Genomic DNA, 20,126 nt, shown 5'->3' on the forward strand with positions numbered 1-20,126 from the left:
GAACCAAATAAAAGTGGCCCCAGTGTTCAAATTAGAATGTTAACGCATTTCAACTAGAAAAATATCTATTTTAGCAGGGAAAAAAAATGAAATGAAACGAATGGCTGTGTACTTCCATCCAGGGATGCTGCATACTGCTATACGGTGTATGCTTTGCACAACTCTAGGGAGCACCTTTCATATTGTAGTCCATGTGAACAGCACCACTTGAAATTGTGCAGTGCACACCCTGTGCACCTGTGCAGTCACATGTGATGGGAAATTGTGCAGTGCACACCCTGTGCAGCCACATGTGATGGCACTGTATCAATGTATGCAAAGTCATTGATTCCAGTAAATTTCAATCATATATCGAAGAGTTATATTATCCCAAATACCATTTCAAACTCATTTTGAGTTACCATATGTGAATATGTCTCATCAGAGTTGCTTATAGCTGTTATAACACTCTGAGAAGAGTCTTGAAAGCTGTCCTGCAGTTTGAGGGCTAACTCAATGAATAAAGTGGCAGAAAGAAGTCCCAGTGGCTGCCCTCCTGATGTCACTTGCAGGGGACTCAGTTGTCCTCTGAAGTCCTCTCCCTTTACAAAAGCCCTAGACCAAATGGTGTCGCACTCACCATGGGAATTTACTACACCTGCTGCAGGAAAGATTTTACAAGCCCAAGAGAGCAAGTCAGTCTTCAAACTGCTCAGTAATCCATTATTTTAGAAGATTTCACTCACCCCTCTTCCCAATGTGCCTTTCAACACAATCTGAGATTTTCAGCTTCAAATCCAGCCTTCCACATCATCATCACTATATATTTGTCTTGCAGGAAGGTGGAACCTACTCTATTTCACAATTCACATTCTCTGATTTGGTTTAGAATTTTTAAATATTTGGATATAAGTATGTGGGTCTTCATTTGCAGTAGGGGGGCCAACCATCCCAGACTGCCAGGAATTAAGAGGATTCCTTACAAGTTTTAAAATGGAGACACTCCCAGCCAAATTCTTTCCATCTGCCCAGGACTGAGGGCTTTTTCTGGTTGTGGGGCTCTCACTGCTTATCCTGGGAGGAGTTGGCCACTGATTTGTTCTCAGGCCCCTATGGGCCCCCACACATGTGAGAGAAGGGCCTGTGGTCACCATCGCTTTTACACCTACAGCTCCATGAGAAAGTGGAAAGCCTGAGGATTCAGAGGCAGATTTATCTCAGCCACACATTTAAACGGCCTCAGAGACTATGAATGACATACAGGTTTAATCTGCCACGTTGCAGAACAGGAACCTCCAAACACAATATCCACACAAAGCCCCTAGGAAGATCCAAGAACATCACATCTATTCACTGTAACAAACGTTAGGTATGGAAAAATGGAATTTGGGGTCCAATCGTAAATAAAGACGTTACCCCATAATCTAAAAAACAGGCCAGGGCAGGGTGCAGTGACTCACACCTGTAATCCCAACATTTTGGGAGGCCAAGGTAGGCAGATCACCTTAGCTCAGGAGTTCAAGACCAGCCCGGGCAACGTGGGAAAACCTCATCTCTACTAAAAACACAAAAATTAGCGAAGCATGGTGGCGTATGCCTGTAGTCCCAGCTATTCTGGAGGCTGAGGCATGAGAATCGCTTGAACCCGGGAGGCGGTGGTTGCGTGGTTGCAGTGAGCTGAGATCACACCACTGCACTCCAGCCTGGGCAACAAACTGAGACTCTGACTCAAAAATAAATAAATAATTTAGTTATTTTATTTAATTTAATAAAAAATAGGTCAGTGTCCATCCAGACTTATGACTCATATCAGTGCATGCCTTTCCTGCTAAGTTCACCAGCAAAACTGTTAGGCCATATCTAAACTTTGTGAAAAGCACTATTTTTTCCTAACTTCATCCTCCCAGATGTATGACAAGTACTGTCACTTTACTTTTATCCGTAATAGCCAAATTTAGTGTAAGATTATGAAACTCGCAAAAAGACAATGTGAGACGAACTATAACAGAGTTGCTTTTATTTCTCCCAAGCATACTGCACTACGTCTGACAGAAGTCTGCTCACCACAACAAATGAACACCTTTCCCTATCCAAAGGTTTAGTTAGACTGGCACATGAGAGGATGCACAGACCTAATGTTTATGAAAAGCGAGGGTCACATTACTCCAGCTGACCCCAGCTCATCAAGTATTTTGCTTCCAGCAACTTCCTAGTTTAGCAAAACCTCCCATGATATTTACACTCCAACAGCAAGGTAATTATTACCATCATTTTAAATGCTGACAGAAAAAATATATCACTTTCTTTTTAGACTTCTGGCAATGGTCAGATGTTGAAAATGTCTTGCCATTTTTAAGTCTAATTTCTAAATGGTTCCTTCATTACATACTGTTGCACAGTGTTATATGCTAAAGTTAGGAAGCCCTGTTGGAGATATTCAGGACTAAAAGGTCACTGAGGAAAGACAAACACCAGCTATGAGAAAAAAAATCCAAGGAAAAGAGAATTAATGAAAGACAAAGAAGCTGTATCTGACTTGAGCCGTGGCCTGAAAGTGGGGTTTTGAAAGGGTTATTATGATTCCTTGAGTGCTGTCCTAGTAGTGCTCATCAAATCAGAAATCTCAGATTTAGGTAGCAAGAGGTAGCATCAAGCCTTAAAGCTTCATGTTGGGAAATGGTGGAATAAAATCTTGAAATCCAGGAACTCTATTCAACCCACTGGAGTTCCAAATAAGCAGCAGACTGTCTGATCCCCACAGCTCACTGGGGTGTAAAAGGTGCAACTCCTCCCCTGCTGAAAGAGGTTGAAGGCCAAGTACCAATGTCTGCACATCTGATGGTCAAAACCTGTTTTCTGAAGAATGCGTCGAGCATCCTAAGGTGCCATATTCACCTTTACTTTGTTCTTGACCTAAGGAATGCTGTCAAGAATTACCGGAAGGGAGTAGCCAGTGCACGGTGCAGCCTGAAGTGCCCCAAGTGGGACCACTGAAGGTGGAAAGAGATGGATGGAAGGAAGGCTGAAAAACTGTCTATTGGATACCAGGCTCACTCCCTGGGTAACAGGTTCAGTCACATCCCCATCCTCAGCATCACAGAATAGACCCACGTAACAAACCTGCACATGCACCCCCTGATTCTAAAATACAAGTTGAAAAAAATAATAAAAGAAAGATAGTGACTGTATCACAACCACAGCCGCACTCTTGACAAAGCTTCCCAGGGAGTCAGTGAGATCTGCACCTCCAAGAGGCAGATGAGCCCTGAGGGCATTTGGGCTTCCACACATCAAAGATGGAATCACTTTGTTCTTTCCCCAACAGCATCAAACCCAAGCACTGCACCATCCTCCTAATTCCATGCAAAATAACCTAAAATAGGGCCTTTTTATTTCCGTCTTCTAAACTCACTTATACTCATGAATAATCTTATGACTTTATGTAAATCTTGATGAGAGAGAAAACATCTTTATGACATTTCAACTGTTAAGACTCTACAGTTAAAGGAAAAACACGTTTGTAGATAAAAAAAAATAAATTGTGGGAAGAGAGGTAGCCTGACAGTAGGGTTCATTTTCCACTCCGCTAACAAGATAAAAAATAATGGGCAGGCCAGGAAGACACATCTGTTTCCTTCCTTTAAACTTGTAGTCTCCCTCTCATGCTCTACCGAAAAAGAGAGAGAGAAAAGAAAAGACTTTTCTATCCATTCTATTTGCAGACTCTATTTAACGTGATCATGTGATCCTGAAAAAAAATATTTCAAAGCATTCCATATGATAAGGCAATTACAAAAGATTTGTTCTATTCAGGTAAACTGTCCTTGCTTTGCCGACAGCGTTTTCTCACTCATGGGGGGATCAGCCTTTTGATTTTCAGGTTCTTCTGCTCTTCTCTTTCAGAAAGGCAGGCTGAACTCAGCACCTGAAATCGGCATTGCAATATGTGGGCTTCCTTTCTGACTGAACCACTCATTTGCTATACAGCACTGGGAGTCTCCACTTTTTCTGTAACAATGGAGTCTTCTATAAGACAGGAGAGGATAATAGCATTGGCTCTGGCAATTCCTCAGGAGCTTTGGGAAGCGTAATTAACTAACATTAGTACTCCTGAGGCATAAGGAGCTATTTAAGTATAAATCTTAATTATCATCATTCTGAATCTATGGCCAAATCGTTCTCTTCTCAGTTATTTAAGGCAGAAAAGCAGACATAACTTTCTCTCCTTCACCTCCAGGACAAGAAACAGGTCCTGACAAAAGACCGAAGGAACAAACAGTAAAAAGCCAGGAGAGCTTTATTTAATGCATAACATTGGAGAAATTTCCTCTCCCCTCGTTCTTTAGACTAAGTACACCAAATCTAAATCCACCAGTGTGGGGCATTCTAAGTGCCGCAGAGAGCTCTAGTTCATCCAGACGTCATGAATCTTTCGATAAAACAGCGCGGAAGGAGAAGCTGTGGGAAAAGCTCTTCCAATATTTATAGTTTGTTCCTGACGCGCATCTCGCATAGGAGACAGGAGCTCCCGAATTAGGAAGCGCAAGTCACTGACTCCCACTGCTTGTGTGAATGGGCATTCTTGAGCTGTGACATTCTTCCTGAATGAGTGGGCCACAGAGACACTCTTTATGTGCTGCCTAAAGAATGGTAAGCTTTAACACAAGGGTATTTTATCATCTGGTGCTCTGGTTAGGTTTGGTCCAAGCCAAAGGGTTAAATCACTTGGGTAATGATTCTGAACAGAATCTACTTTGCATCAACATGATGTTCATATTTATGGGACTATGTGGACTTCAAAATTCTTGCCACTTGGGCTATCTGATCAGAAAATGCTAACAAAGGCTCCAGGTTTCTTCCTCACAACAAATCATAAGTGATCTCTCTGCCATGAATTTCTGCCTCAAATTCTACTTAAAAAGAAACCTTCATCACTTCTAAACTCCACTCACTCTCCATGTACACTTTCTGGTTCATGAAGGGATTTTTATATGTAGGATTGAATTTCAATGACTGACATATAGTGGATCAATTTCATCTTAGACAAGTCTTTCTTTTTGGCTGGTAAGCTAAATAGGATACATGAGAACTTTTGAAGAATCCTCAGATAACCCCACCCTGTGTGTGTCTACGTGCCTGCAACTACTGTCTCTACTTTTTAATTCATTCTCCCTAGCCTTCTTTTTTTTGTTTTTTTTTGAAACAGAGTCTGGCTCTGTCGCCCAGGCTGCAGTGCAATGGCGCGATCTTGGCTCACTGCAAGCTCTGCCTCCCGGGTTCATGCCATTCTCCTGCCTCAATCTCCCGAGTAGCTAGGACTACAGTTGCCCGCCACTATGCCCGGCTAATTTTTTTGTATTTTTAGTAGAGACGGGGTTTCACCATGTTAGCCAGGATGGTCTCAATCTCCTGACCTCATGATCCGCCCGCCTTGGCCTCCCAAAGTGCTGGGATTACCACACCCAGCCTCTCTCTAGCCTTCTTAAGCCACATATTGAATTCATCCGACTTTATGCCAAAACCAATTAGAGGGCATCTCTGTGCACCATTTATTCTATATTTGTATTGTTATTACTATTTGATATCCTCAGGGAAAGTCAGTGAGGTCATCTTGACGGATGCCTGACCAGTTCTTCCAGTGGCCCCTCTGGCTTCTGCAGGGCATCCTCACTATGCAAAGTATGATTCATGGACCAGCAGTACTGGCATCATCGGGGGGCTTGTTAGAAATACATTATTTAGGCCCATTTTCAAATCCATTGAATCATAATCTTCATGTTAACAGGGTCCCCAGGAGTCTGGTATGTGCATTAAAGTTCGAGAAGCCCTGATTTACAACTCACTGAGAAGTTTTACCAGAGTCAAAAGGTCTCAGTGAGCATGAAGGATGATAATTTTTATTTTTATTTCTTTGTGTTTTTTGTAGACACGGGGTCTCACTTTGTTGCCCAGACTGGCCTGGAACTCCCGGCCTCAGGGGATCCTCATGCCTTGGTGTCCCAAAATGCTGGGATTACAAGTGTGAGTCACTGCACCCAGCAAAAATGACAATTTTTTCAATGAAACACAAAGTAATAGATAGGTACCCAAATATTGGAGTCAGGGTATCTTTGACCATAGCCCCAAAAAAGGAGAAAGGACAGGAGATTGCTTTTGTCCCCAACGGCACATTTCTGGGCCACTTTCCAAATGAAAAGGAGACGGGGGAAAAGAGCTTAGACAGCAGAAAGATCTAAGATTGACCACCCTCTGAAAGGTGGGTCAAATTTTTGACTTAATTTTCTCCTTAAAGGGCTGTATTAGCTTGTTTGCATGCTGCTGATAAAGACATACCCGGGACTGGGTAATTTATAAAGGAAAGAGGTTGAATTGACTCATAGTTCCATATGGCCGGGGAGCCCTCACAATCATGGCAGAAAGTAAAGGGGAAGCAAGACATGTCTTACATGGCAGTAGGCAAGAAAGAGTGTGTGCAGGGGAACATCCCTTTATCAAACCATCAGATTCCATAAGACTTATTTACTGTCACGGGAACAGCACAGGAAACATCCGCCCCATGATTCAATTACCTCCCATTAGGTCCCTCCCACCACACGTAGAAATCATGGGAGCTAAAATTCAAGATGAGATTTGGGTGGGGACACAGACAAATCATATCAAGGGCCAAGTCTAGAAAGCTAAGGTAGTAAAATAATAGGAGTCTCAAGGTCGTTTTTCTGGGTAAGCCCATGCTTCTGAATGAGGAAGAGCAAAGTTAGTATGAGATAAAAGCATTTCTGGGTAGAAAGTTTCTCCCTAAAGGCTACAGGGCATGAACACAAAGGGAGGTGGGGAATGTTCGCCTCCTTTATCATATTCTCAATGCCTACCTAAGAAGAGGATAAATAACACTGAGCACCTGCCTGTCATGTGTCAAGCACTGCATCGGACACTTCAGATATGCTCAGCCTCAAGGCGGCAACCTTCTAAGCTGGGGCTGACACATGTCAGGGAGGTGCTCAATGTTAGTCGCTCCTTAGGTAGGCACAGAGATGCCCTCTGCTTGGGGCTAGAACCCTATACTTTATGGAGAAGGAAAGTCACACTTCACACTCCGAGGTGTTAAGAAAATTGCTCAAAGCCACATAGATCATGGAGGATGAAACTCAGATCTGTGACTGAATCAGATCTGAATTCAAAACCCAAACCCTTCCCATTGCACCAAAGCTGCTCTTTAAATAACATGGAGAGTGGAGGCTAACTATGCTCAGGATTCCAAGTTCAAATATCAGATCTGAATGAGTCATTTGAATTGAGAGTAAGTGAAAATTTATCTCATTAGAAGTAAAAATCTTAGAGGTTCCACCTATTCCATTTGATAGTCTCTGTTCACTGGCTTCCATGAGAAAGAGGATTTAAAGAGATGTCTTTGTCCTTTATTGCCTGTAATTTCTGCATACCTTCAACTGGGCCCTGCCTAATATCAAGCAGGAACATCCCTAGGAATGAGAAGCTGATCTCTTACAACCAGGATGAAGGCAACCTCAAAGAGGAACAGGGGACCTTTTCTATTTTACGGGTGGCTAGGGTGTCTTCCGTCATATGGGCTGTGTTTTATTCCCCCCATCCTGCACCTCACCCCTGCCACCTTCCTAAGAGGTAGGGTCTACGTTGTCTCAAGTGTTATAACTTACTGCAAGGGGTAGCCCAGGACCTTCTGCTTCTCATACCTTCAAAGACAGCTGGCACATTGTTCAAAATCCCTAGATTCTAGTATAACAGGATGTTAAGTGAGACTCTCCCTGCCTCAGTAACTGATACCAAAGTGGATGTGAGACACTTAGAGGCAGAAATCACAAAGGAACTGACTGACTGAGAACTGGATCCATGTCCTTGGAAATGTCTGATTCACCTTGAGAGTGTAAGAGATCCCTGGAAGGAGAGAACAAGGAAGGATTTATAAAGAAGTTTCTTTGGGGAAGTGCTGCTCTAACACCGCCCCACCGAGGGGCTTCCACGGAACCACTCCGAGAGCTTGAAGTATGTTCTCTGCAAATGGATGGCTCAGAGGACAAGGCCTGACCCTTGCCAGAGAAGGTGAAAGAAACCTGCAACCGTGGGGTGTAGGTGGCATTTGGTTTGACCTCTACATCCAGAGGACAAGAGACTATGAGTGCCCCCTGCAGTCCAGAGGCAGCACAGGAGAAAGTCTTTGTGGGGAGTGTTAGGTCCTGCTGAGGGACTCCAACAACACAAAGTACGTTCCTGGAGTCAGAAGTTGCTTGTGCCAGCTGGAGCAGAGGTACATTTGTTCACATCATGGGAAATACAGAGAGAGAAATCTCCAAGAGCCCACAAAGGTATCCAGGAAAGAAAGTCTGCACATCAGCTTTGAACATTCCTAGGTCCCAAGGGCACAAAGTCACTAGTGAGCAAACTTCCCTGTCATCTCCTTCTCTACTCCCTTTCACCTGGGCAGCAGGGGCACTGAAACCTCTGCAAACTCCATCCCTGACCCCATACGGCCAGCCTGAACTTGGGGAGGACAGGAGACTGGCCATGAGCTCGCATCCAGAGTTTTCACTTCTAGCTCAGGTGGGACATGCCATTTCTCAATTGAGATTCTATCTGCAGCTGAAAATAACCAAAGGATTGTTTGCCACTCAATCATATGCAGAAAAACGTTACACAGCTCAGAGTTTTCCTCCAATCAGTGAGGCTCACTCCTGGTTACTCATTGGAATCACTAGGGACCTTAAAAACAACAACAAAAAAAAGCCAAAGCCCAACTCTCATCCCAGAGCCACTGAATCTGAGTTGCTAAAGCTAGGCCCCAGGAATATGTATTTAAAAATGTAATCAGAATGGCGTGAACCTGGGAGGCAGAGTTGGCAGTGAGCCGAGATCGCACCACTGCACTCCAGCCTGGGCGACAGAGCAAGACTCCGCCTCAAAAAAAAAAAAAGTAATCAAACAAAAGTGACAAAAAGTCCCCAGTTAATTCAAATATGCAACAAGGGGCAAGAAGCTACTGTTCTGGGAGCCAGGGAAGATCTCTCCTACTGAATGGATTTTAAAGACATGATGGAAAACAAAAGTAACATAAAACTCCTGTAGTTTGATTGTCACAAGTTGTGCTCTTCAGTGTGCTAGAGGAGAAACATCATGGTTTTCTAGATTTCATTTTGAAGCTGAAAGTTTGCATTTTATGCCTTAAACACAATCCAAAACTAACTGGAGCTAAGTTCGGTTCTTAAATGTGGGACCCAAAATGATCAATTTAGTATCTGGAGTCTGGGAAGGTCTTTTCTCTTTCTGGGTTACCAGCCAGGTTTCCAGTGATTAACAGATGGGGAAGGGCGCCGGCTTGGTGTCTGGGGTCCTGCTGACATCTGAAGATCTGCTGGCACCTGTCCTTCCACATTAGCCTGCTGGCTGGGGAAATGGCAGAGTCTGCAAGGCCCCCAACATGCTCAAGAGACATTACACGGGTATCTTGGTTTGCTGGGCTGCTCTCTTTTAGTGCCTGCCTCACATCCTCACACGCTGTGACTGGTACCTCTTGGACTGGGCTGCCACTGGCTTGGGGTGGAACTTCTCCATCCTTCCTCCAAGTGGAGAGCAGGGTGTCTGCCACCTCGTCTAGTATCTGCATCCCAAGCAGGAGTAAAGGTTATGATGACTGTCATCACATCCAATTGGTCCATCCTCTTCCATGCTCACCAATTTTTCTTTCAGAGACTTTTGGTTTATTTATGCTTCAGTTTCTTTCAGTATACTTTATTCTCTGTTTTAAAAAACAAGTTCCTAAGCAAAATGACCATCCCAGGGAAATCTTAGTTCTTTTTTGAAAAATAAGTTTTATGTTTTATTTTTGAGACAGGATCTGGTACCGTCACCCAGGCTGGAGTGCAGTGGCACGATCATGACTCACTGTAACTTCCACCTCCCAGGCTCAAGCAATCCTCTCACCTCAGCCTCCTGAGTAGCTGAGACTACAGGCACACGCACCACACCCACTTAATTCTTGCAATTTTTTAGAGAAGGGGTTTTGCCATGTTGCCCAGGCTGGTCTCGAACTCCTGAGCTCAAGTGATCTGCCCACTTCAGTTTCTCAGAGTTCTGGGATTACAGGCATGAGCCACTGCGCCTGGGCAGAAATCTGCTCTAAGCTGAATGAGGTGCACATACTCTAAGGGACACCAGAACTGTCACATTAATTCCGGCTTTGTGTGGAAATGCAACTAGTTTCACAGTGAGCCCAGGCTGCCTGCTTCCTTGTAAGCCAGGACACTTCCAATATAACAAATAAAAAAAAGGGAAGGTGGGATCTTACCAAAACAACTGGGAGAAAGAGGCTGAAATTTCTTATAAAAAATAATTGTGAGAGGTAAACTTCATCAATTACTGTATGATAATAGTAGAAATATTAACGGACTATAAAGCCAAACTTGACCTGCTGTCCTTAACTTGGAATGTACTTCAGACCAGCAGGGAATTTTTTTTTTTTTTTTTTTTTTTTTTTTTTTTTTTTTTTTGCTATTTGTTTATTTTTCTTTAGTTTTAAAGGAGGTTAAATGAGAAAGGAAGGAATTCTAAGAAAGGTCATTGTGCACTATGACTGTGAGTCTCATAAATACCCACAACGATTCTATTCCCCTAGCCAAGTGGGGTCAATCTCCAATCGGTCACACTGGTTTATGGCCCACGAGGGCCATTTATATCCACTGTCACCCTGGGCCAAGTCCCCTTCATTTCCACTTTCATTTATTACTCCTTGATAGCTGACACTTAAGTAAATACTTAAAGAGAACAAAAAAAACAGGCTTTTCTAAAAGCAGATATTAATATTTTAAAGACCTAATAAATTCATGAACAAGAAGATGGAGAGAAAGGAGGGGAAGAAACATATTTATAAAATTGAGTTTCAGTTGTATTTTTTACAAATAATTATTTCTTTTAAAGGGAATGTTTGAGAAACACCAAGTTATTCTTATACCAGAAAACAATTCTTTCCCATCACAAGCTAAGTTAAAACTAACAGAAATGATCAATGAAAATGAAGCCACATGGGTAAGAGCTCAGCTCTACCAAATATCAGTACCATACAGAAATGTTCAAAAGGAAAGATGAAAATCCTTCCCAAAACAGAAGCTACTGGCTTTACACTGACAGTACTGTGCATTGATATCAAAAGACTCAGACCACTTCTGACAGCCTGTAACTGCAGACCCTCACTCTGAATCAGATTTTGCCCCCAAGTGTTTCAAAGGGCCATTGGTGAAATTCAAATAAGTCTGAAGTTCGGTTATTAGTAATGTACCAATACTAGTGTCTGATTTGTGACGAATGTGCCACAGTAATGTAAGATATTAACAACGGTGGGGGAAGTCTGTGAACGTTCTATACTATCTTTGCAACTTTTCTACAGATCTAAAATTATTCAGAAGTAAAAAGTTTATGTAAGAACAAGCAAAAAGCTACTGTCCTAAATCAGTGTCTCTGGATTTAACTATGAAGCTGCTATTCCCTGAAATATGACTTCCTGCACATTGTAAGCTGGAGATTTACTACAGCAACCAGAGCCAAGCAGCTAAACTCTCAATTAAGAGGAAGATTTAATGGAAAAGACAACAACAGCCAGGGGTGTCAGGGTATTGCATCCAAATATTGCTTGTTTTATGTGCTCCTGAAGGGCTGCTGTCTGTAAATCAAACATATATTCCAAATCACATTTTGAACATACTAAGGAAGCCTGTGCATTTAAAAAGAGGTCTAGTGAAGAGCAAAATAACAGGAACTTATCATGTAATGAGAAGGACTGCATTCTTGTTTGTCATTTTGCAGAGATGGCTTTGCATGGACCACCTTTGCCAGTGGCGGGGCCCTGGGAGCCACACAGGTATGCGCAGCCCAAGCAGCCTCTGCCTCATAAGTCTCCAGGGTTCTATTTTCCCTTCTCCCTGCCAAGTCATCTTTGCATGACTTTGACTGACTCAGAGCTACTCTGGTGAGGAACTCTATTCATGTACAGCTCCCAACATCCAAACACAAGCCTTGGCCATCACATTGGTAGCAAGCATTCGGGCAATGAGACTGAGTAGGTAAGAACACTCCACTGAAGGACAGCATCTGAAGCAGGTAAATGCATGACACTTGTCCCACTGTTCCTGAAGCTCACACTGACATGCTCCTGCTGTGCCCAGAGTAGACCCCTGATGCTAGCCATCCTTTCCGCAGTCCAAGCCTTTGGCCAGAGAGGCACTATTATCACTCCTAGAAAAACAGCTTGGGAGCCAGTAAAAGACTCACTCAGCTCAGTCAGACCGGGTAAGCAAAACAGTCCAAGACACTAATTTCTCATCCATGGATGAGAAACCAGAATTCTCCTTTTTGAATTAGGTAAGAGGCTAGAAAATAAATCTTAAATGCATCACAAGCCAACCAAACACAGTTCCTGTGCTTGTAGTTTTGCATGGGTTTTTCCACTGTGGGTACAAAATCTCATTAAACATTTGCAACAATGATGGTAATAATAATAATGACCCTTTTCTCATAAGGGGCACTCTAGAGTAGTTATTAATCCAGTGTATATTAGATAACTATTCAATATTATTCATTTCCTCATCACCTTCTTGGGAGGAGTACAACTCCCTGCCCCTTAACTTGGCTTTGGCCCTGTGATGTGCTTTGGCCAATGGCAGATAAGCTGAAGAGACAGTCCGGTGCACCAGCCCTGAATCTAGGCCTTAGGAAGCCTCACATTGTTCCAGTTGTCCTCTTTCACTCTGCACTCGTCATAGCAAGCACGTCTCCTATGTAGCTGCTGCCTCATGACCTTGATTCCTACAATAAATACATGCAAAATAAAGCCACTCCGCTCACCTATGGATCCATGAGCAAGATTAAATAACGGAGTTTTAAGCCACTGGGTTTGGGGATGGTTTATTGTATATGTGATTTTGTCAACAGCTGAATGATAGACTCTATCTTCTCCCCACATACAAAAGCATCAGTTACTCACCATCGTCAATTCCAGGCCAGCCCATGAAGTGAGCAGAAATCTGTTTCTCATCCTTCCCATACTCATTCTTGGCTATTAGAGTGTAGTCCCCATTGTTCATGTGAGTGGGATTATCCAGCTGGAGGCAGCCGTGGTACTCCGTGTGATTGGTAACATGTATTTTAGTACAGATGTATTTGGACTCATTCAATATTGCCCCGTTATAGAACCACTGAAGCGCTGGTTTGGGGTTGCCTTTCACAGTGAATGGAATGCACCAGTGGTGGTCTGAGGTTGGAGATTCGAGAAATGTGATAGTTGGTGCAACTAAATTGAAAAAGAGAGAGTTAATAGCATCAGAAAGCTCAGAATTCTCCCCATCTCGAGATGTCTGTGTCATTGACAGGGAATTTTACTCAACCACTGCATGGCTTAGAAAAACACATGATCAGAAACTCTGGAATCCATCAGTATTTTGTATCATCATCAGGGTGGATGTAACTCCCTACAGAGAGCTTCAGAGAGATTCCTTTCTGTGTTCTACTTAAGACCCATGCATTACAGTCATTTCTCAAATCTATTCAGTATAAGTGAAAACCAGCTCCAAACAGATCCAAGAGATTTCTGACAGTGGAAAGAGTCCATTTGAAGTTGACTTTGGTTTCTAATATCTGTATCTTGATATTATACAGATTCATCACCAAAAACAACCCAAAATAATAAAATAATGAATACTTTTTGATAGAACTTCTTTCCTAAATAATACAAATAACAAAAATGACTTTTAAAATTTTACCTGAAGCCTTGATCTCACATAACTTCGAAAACAGATCAAACTGATTAATGCAATAAATGTTACTGCTGCTGATGAATTATTATAAGTTTAATAAATCAATATTTATTACTGATTGTCAATAGTAAATACTCTTTGAAAGTATCACATTTCATTATAGTGTTGTCCATTTTTGCTAGGATCCTAGATGCCAATGTTTGGATCCTTTAAATGTTTGGGGTCCAATTTAAGCCTGGACAGAGTAGGGATTATTTCAGTTTTAGATATAAAGCACTTTATGCTTTGGGGAAACAAACATTATCAAGTAGAATCTTTAAACAGAGTACTTATCCTAAGTGAGGGTATTTAAAATACTTCATCTATTTATTTTAATGTAGTCTGACTTTGGTAATTACAAAATCAAGGACTGGAAAAAACCTTTGAGATCTAATAGCATCATTTTTTCAGAGGAAGAAACCAAAGTGCAATGAGGTTAAGTGAGCTCATCAAGGTTACTGAGCAAGGCAGATCTGGAACAAGAATCTTGTCTCCTGATGTTTAATCCAGTGGCCCTTCCCTTTCAGGCACTGCTTCTTGACTATATGTGTTCGTCAAACAAGAGGAGAAAAAAATCTAAGGCATTGTAGCCAAGGAACAGACAAAACATCTGAGTGGGGTCTCTGCACTGGTTATCTTTGTTGTTAGTATTTTTTGTTTGCTTGTTTTTGTTTTTTTAGACAGAGTCTCACTCTGTCACCCAGGCTGGAGTGCAGTGGCATGATCTCAGCTCACTGCAACCTCTGCCTCCCAGGTTCAAGCGATTCTCGTGTCTCAGCCTTCTGAGTAGCTGGGATTACAGGCGCCTGCCATCGTGCCCGGCTAATGTTAGTATTTCTAGTAGAGACAGGGTTTCACCATGTTTCCCAGGCTGGTCTTGAACTCCTGATCTCAAGTGATCCACCTGCCTTGGCCTACCAAAGTGCTGGGATTATAGGCGTGAGCCACCACGCCCGGCCAGTTGTTAATATTCTTTATCATTGATTGCTTCTGGTCTTTGTCTAAACTATGACAGACAAGGTCAATTTTTCAGAGCCTAGCGACCATACAGATATTAACTTGAAACTGAGGAAAAAACTCGAGTTTGGATATTTTTCATAGAAAGCAGGTAATATGTATCACCCCCTTACTTGTCTTCAGATAAATCCTCCCACAACACTACCTAGGAAGAAGCCAAGCTGATAAAAGAACCTAACTCACTTTCATAATTTACAGAAAGATTTCCAGTTACCAGCGACATTCCTCTCAACTGAGCACCTGCGAAGCCGAACTCCGCCCAAGTATATTGTAACAATGTCCCTCCCTCTGAGAAATGTGATATTACTAAATGTAAATTGGCAAAGCTTAATTGTTTGCTATACCGAGTATCTCCCACAGGCCTCCTCAAAATAGTCTTTGGAAAACAAAAGGTTGAATATGTGATTTCATCTATAAAAATTCAGTTTAAATATAATTTGGGGGGACTCTACATATATATATATATATATAAAATACAAAATAAGGTCCATGCATGTGTAGATACACACACTTGTAGACCTGTGCTATAAACCAACCACGACAAGGACCACAGTGGGGCAGGGGTCACACTTACCTTCCTCCCACCAGCCCAGGTTCCCACACCCAGGGCCCCTCATGCCTTCCACCATGCTCAAATGAATTTTGGGTTAGGTGCTGATTTAAGGACATACAGTTGGAAGTGGTTGCATATGTTTGGAGATAACATTGACTTCAGGCTTCTGAGGGGGTCAAAATGATGAGAAATTACGAGTTTAGTACCCACTGGGCATGGTGGTTGTACTGACAGTGATAAAGGATTACAGCTGATGATTTCAATCATTCACTCCAGCAATCACATGCTGAATGTGTGCTGTGAGTGAGTGTTAACCAGCATATTGATACCAGCTATGGCCATGGGTCTACACGTGTGTAACTCATACCCACACTTACACACATGCACGTTCATGTTTTTCTCATCCAAATTCTAATCCAAATGGAGTAAAACCTCATTAATTTATACCGTGCCAGCTCAGAATTTACAATGATGTGAAGTGTCTATATAGTTTTTACTAAATATATACCTTCAAGCTAAAAGCCATAATTTGGAATTTCAAAATGTAATTAGTTACAATACTGAAGAAAAATTTTATATTTAATTAAGAAGATGGATATCTTTGAACTTAGATTCAATGTACACAGAAATTTAAAACAATAATAATAAAAGTTTTCTACAGTTGATAATAATTTTCAGTAATTTAAGTAGGACTAATCCTACCTTCTCACAGAAACTTGATTATCAAATGAACGAGGTTTTATTTTATCAACGGTACAATTAGGCATTTGTGAACAGCCAGTAAATACTTTAGGTATCATAACTTTAAAGCATCATATTGCTTTTATAGAGGAAGAAAGTTTTAGAAACTGGTTTATGAAAATTTAAGCTAAAACATTGGTAAGAGGGAGCAACCAGCCCAAAATATATTCTATCAGAAAAAAAGACAGAGGAAGGCACAAAACGACAAGCTTAAAATCAAAAAAGAAGCTTAAAAGAAAGATCATGCATGAGCAAGAGTTATTAAGCAGAAATTGAACAAGTAAAAGAGGCTGATAATGTTTCTTAATTGAGTATGCACAAAACACTGCATATACTTTTTTAACAAATATAAGCAGCACCCAGAGTGCCCCAGCAACAAACGTAGGTATGTCCGTGATCATTTGCTATTAAAAACACATGCCAGTCTGATTACGTACAATGCACAGTGAGGTTGACAGAATCTTGATCTTCTCCTACAAGATTTTCTGCCACACAAGAGATTTGCTTCCCACTGTCATCGGATGAAATGTTAGTTATCCTTAAGGAGCCCTGTGTGTGGCTTGTTTCATTCTACAAATGAATTAACAGACAAAAATAACCTTGATTAGAATTGATCCCAAAGTGACAAGATTTGGGGTTTCTTCCCCTAACTAGAGAAAAAAACAAATATATAAATATAATATAATGTATATATATAGCATTAGAAAAACTTCTCTGCCTGAAATAGGCTCAGACAAAGAAGTAAATCAGAAGTTATTCTATTTCTCTAGGTTTCAGTTGCTAAGTGCATGAGGTTGACTTGATCCCTGAATTCCCTCCAAGGGAGAAGACCACAGGGAAAGTCACTCGCTTTGTTCAGGATGATACAAAGAGCTCACTAGGGATATAAAGACTCCTCGCTCTCTTAGGTATGCATAACTAAAATGCAAGCCTGCATTAGTCTTTGTTAATTAAGAGTAAGTAGAAAGTAAATGTACATCAAAAACTCTTTGTAAATTTCTATATGTAGCCCTATAAAATATCAAATGATCATCACTAGGTTTAATACATTCTCACATTCTGAAACACTCTTGTCTCTCTATTAAGACACAGCCAAACACAAGCCTTACCATATGTTTGGAAACCAGATTACCAACATCCCAATACATATTAGGAACCGGATCGCCTGCCACACTACAGGATAACGTGATAGACTTTCCTTCCTCCACAGTGAGGTTAGGTGCGGCCAGATTTGCAGATGGTAAACCTATGGAACAAGAAAAGTAAACAGAGGCATATGCAAATAGTTAAATGCAGTATCAAACTAAAAGCAATAAATTGAAAACTGTTTATGCTTTAAAAATCAATCTTTAATTGCTTTTTGAGACTGATTTATGTTGATCTGAAAAAGTGCCACTTTGATCAGCTTCATAGATTTAACATAAATCAAAAAAAGCTATAAGTAGATTTCAAAATAAATTATGCACATTTCTTATAGCATTATTGCCTAATAACCTTTTATTTTAAGAACACTAGTATAAAGAACTGTCTTCCACCTCTTTTTCTGTTCTACAGTTACTAATCCAGTTTTTGCACATAAACAGAGATTGTACCTATAGACTGACATCATGTCTTTTATTTACTTCTGTCTCCTACTCCCCATTTTTTTTAATGCTCAAGAACACAAAAGGGTGAGATGCAGCTATGTTGTTTTTGCAAAAATCTGTTTTTTGCTTTAAGTAACTCTCACAAATCTAACCCTCTACCAGACACAGATTTTGAAAGACTCATTCTATGGAAGAAAATGTAGTTTCAAAGCATTTTTCAAAGACAGGCAGTTTGAACTATTACAGTGTTAGAATGTTTCAAAGTTACGTAAATCATAGTTAAATATTATAGGTAAAACTGCTATCTTATTTAGAACATAATGAAAATGGGTATATGGACTCATTTCAGTGAAAAGTTCTTTTTATTGGAAAGACTCTGAGAATGTACTTATCAGATGAAACTTTGAACCTTATAAACATTTTTTAATAGTCCAGCAAAGCATCATTTTTATACGTTTATATTTCAAAAGCTATGTGTAATTTTACGGATGCTGCTATCACTTCACGAAATTATCACACCAAGTGTGGACACTGCTTTAAACTGCATAAGAATCATGGTATTTTTTTACACGTAGGCATGTCTTAGAGGGTATAACAATATGTCAGGACCTGCTAGTGGAGCCTGTCCCTCTCTTGGTGTCAGGAACTCTGCTTGGGACTATAGTCACCTGACAGTTATGTCCTACAGAACTATGATACAGCATTAAGTCAGATCAGAACCTGGAGGTCAAAGAAGGCGATTCATTTTCAACAACCGTTAAATTGCAATTAACCCACCCACCTGGCAATATTTGACCCGTCATCTTCACATTATTATGGATAAACCCTTCTCTTATCCTGTATTCCTACTGGCAAAGCCATCTTTCTTTATTAGTGAAATCAGACTGGAATAAGATTTATACAGTCTGTATCTCATGGTTTTCCCACCACTGGGAGAGGATTCCCCAATAAGATCTGGCTTTCAGGGGCTAGTGAGACCCCCTTCCAAACTCTTCCTTCCCGTAAGCATCCAATAGAGACCAATGTTACATCTTTCATGGCGTTTCAAAAAAAAAAAAAAAAAAAAAAAAAAGGCCACTAATAGCCAGAGTTATACAGAGCAATGAAATATATAACAATGATTAACAGAGAGTGTAATACAAGCCCCACACCCTAAACCCGGCACATACTAACTTTGTGGCCTTGGATGAGTCTGTTGTTTTTCTCAATGTGTTTTCTTCACAACTTCTATGACAATTAAGCTGTTCAATTTATTATGGAGCATGTCAAGGCAAAATAGAAGAAATGGGCTTACTTAGTGAAAAATCTCCTTGAAGTCAATGGCATAATCTGGGTGACTTTTAAATATATATATATACTTAATTTTGTTTTTCAAAAATCAAATATTTAATCACATAGTTTGAAGAGTTGATAGTTCTATAAAACTTATGAAAAAGATTCAAGCTACTGTGTGTGAAAAACAGTAGTCCCACCTTACCCATGTGGCACTATTTCCTATTCCCAGAGGCACCCATTTCATCTCCTTTAACTTCTTCTTTGGGCATTGCTCTGCTCATCACTAAGTATCACTCTTTATTGCTACTTCTTGGTTTTCCTGTTTCAGCAGTATCTACTGACCTCCCATGGTGGAAGATGAGAGAGGGGCTCCCTTTCACACAGAATGCCAGCCCTCCTCAGGCCCCCACCACATTCAACATACTCTGTCTTCACACTTTTTCATGTGCTATAATTGTCTCAGTGGAGACATAAAGATGATTATGAGTACATGGCCAGGTACGGTGGCTCATGCCTGTAATCCCAGCACTTTAGGAGGCTGAGGCAGTTGGATCGCGAGGTCAGGAGATCGAGACCAGACTGACCAACATAGTGAAACCCCATCTCTACTAAAAAATACAAAAAATTAGCCGTGTGCATGGTGGCAGGCACCTGTAATCCCAGCTAATGGGGAGGCTGAGGCAGGAGAATCGCTTGAACTCAGGAGGCGGAGCTTGCAGTGAGCCAAGCTCGTGCCATTGCACTCCAGTCTGGGCAACAGCGCAAGACTCCATCTCAAAAAAAAAAAAAAAAAAAAAAAATATTATCAGTATGCAAGCCTTACTAACACCAGAACCATCTAATATGCAATACTTACTTTATTTCATCAAATTTAAAACAGTATTAAGTACAGGTTGCAACACTGCTATTATGTACTACTATGAAAGGAAAAAAATGTGCCAATATAACTATAACACATGCTTTCTTACCACTTAGAACTATTGCTTGGAGGTTGGACCTTATAGATAGCCCATTTAATTCTCCATTCCTTTTCTATTTTCCAGCTTTTCATTTATTTGCTCTATTTGCAGGGAGAGTTTTTCAGATTAATTTTTAAAGCCCGCTTTTAAGATTGTTCATTCCTCTATCATATTTTTTATTCCCAAGGCTCTTCTTTTGTTCCTG

General features: G+C 41.0%; 1 protein-coding gene across 14 annotated transcripts in view; it reads right to left on the minus strand.

The window, feature by feature from the left end:
* The window catches only part of NTRK2 (neurotrophic receptor tyrosine kinase 2), a 369,088-nt gene that overhangs the window by 296,426 nt on the left and 52,536 nt on the right, over positions 1-20,126 (minus strand). For all 14 annotated transcript variants that reach the window (XM_037998574.2, XM_037998577.2, XM_037998575.2 and 11 more), the window contains 3 exons: positions 17,211-17,347; positions 16,539-16,671; positions 12,983-13,288 (listed from right to left, as the gene is read on the minus strand). In XM_037998574.2, coding sequence (XP_037854502.2) covers positions 12,983-13,288; positions 16,539-16,671; positions 17,211-17,347 — 576 coding nt within the window. The remainder of the gene's footprint in view (positions 1-12,982; positions 13,289-16,538; positions 16,672-17,210; positions 17,348-20,126) is intronic.

Source organism: Chlorocebus sabaeus, chromosome 12 (genome assembly GCF_047675955.1).
Source record: "Chlorocebus sabaeus isolate Y175 chromosome 12, mChlSab1.0.hap1, whole genome shotgun sequence".
Taxonomy (NCBI): Eukaryota; Metazoa; Chordata; class Mammalia; order Primates; family Cercopithecidae; genus Chlorocebus; species Chlorocebus sabaeus.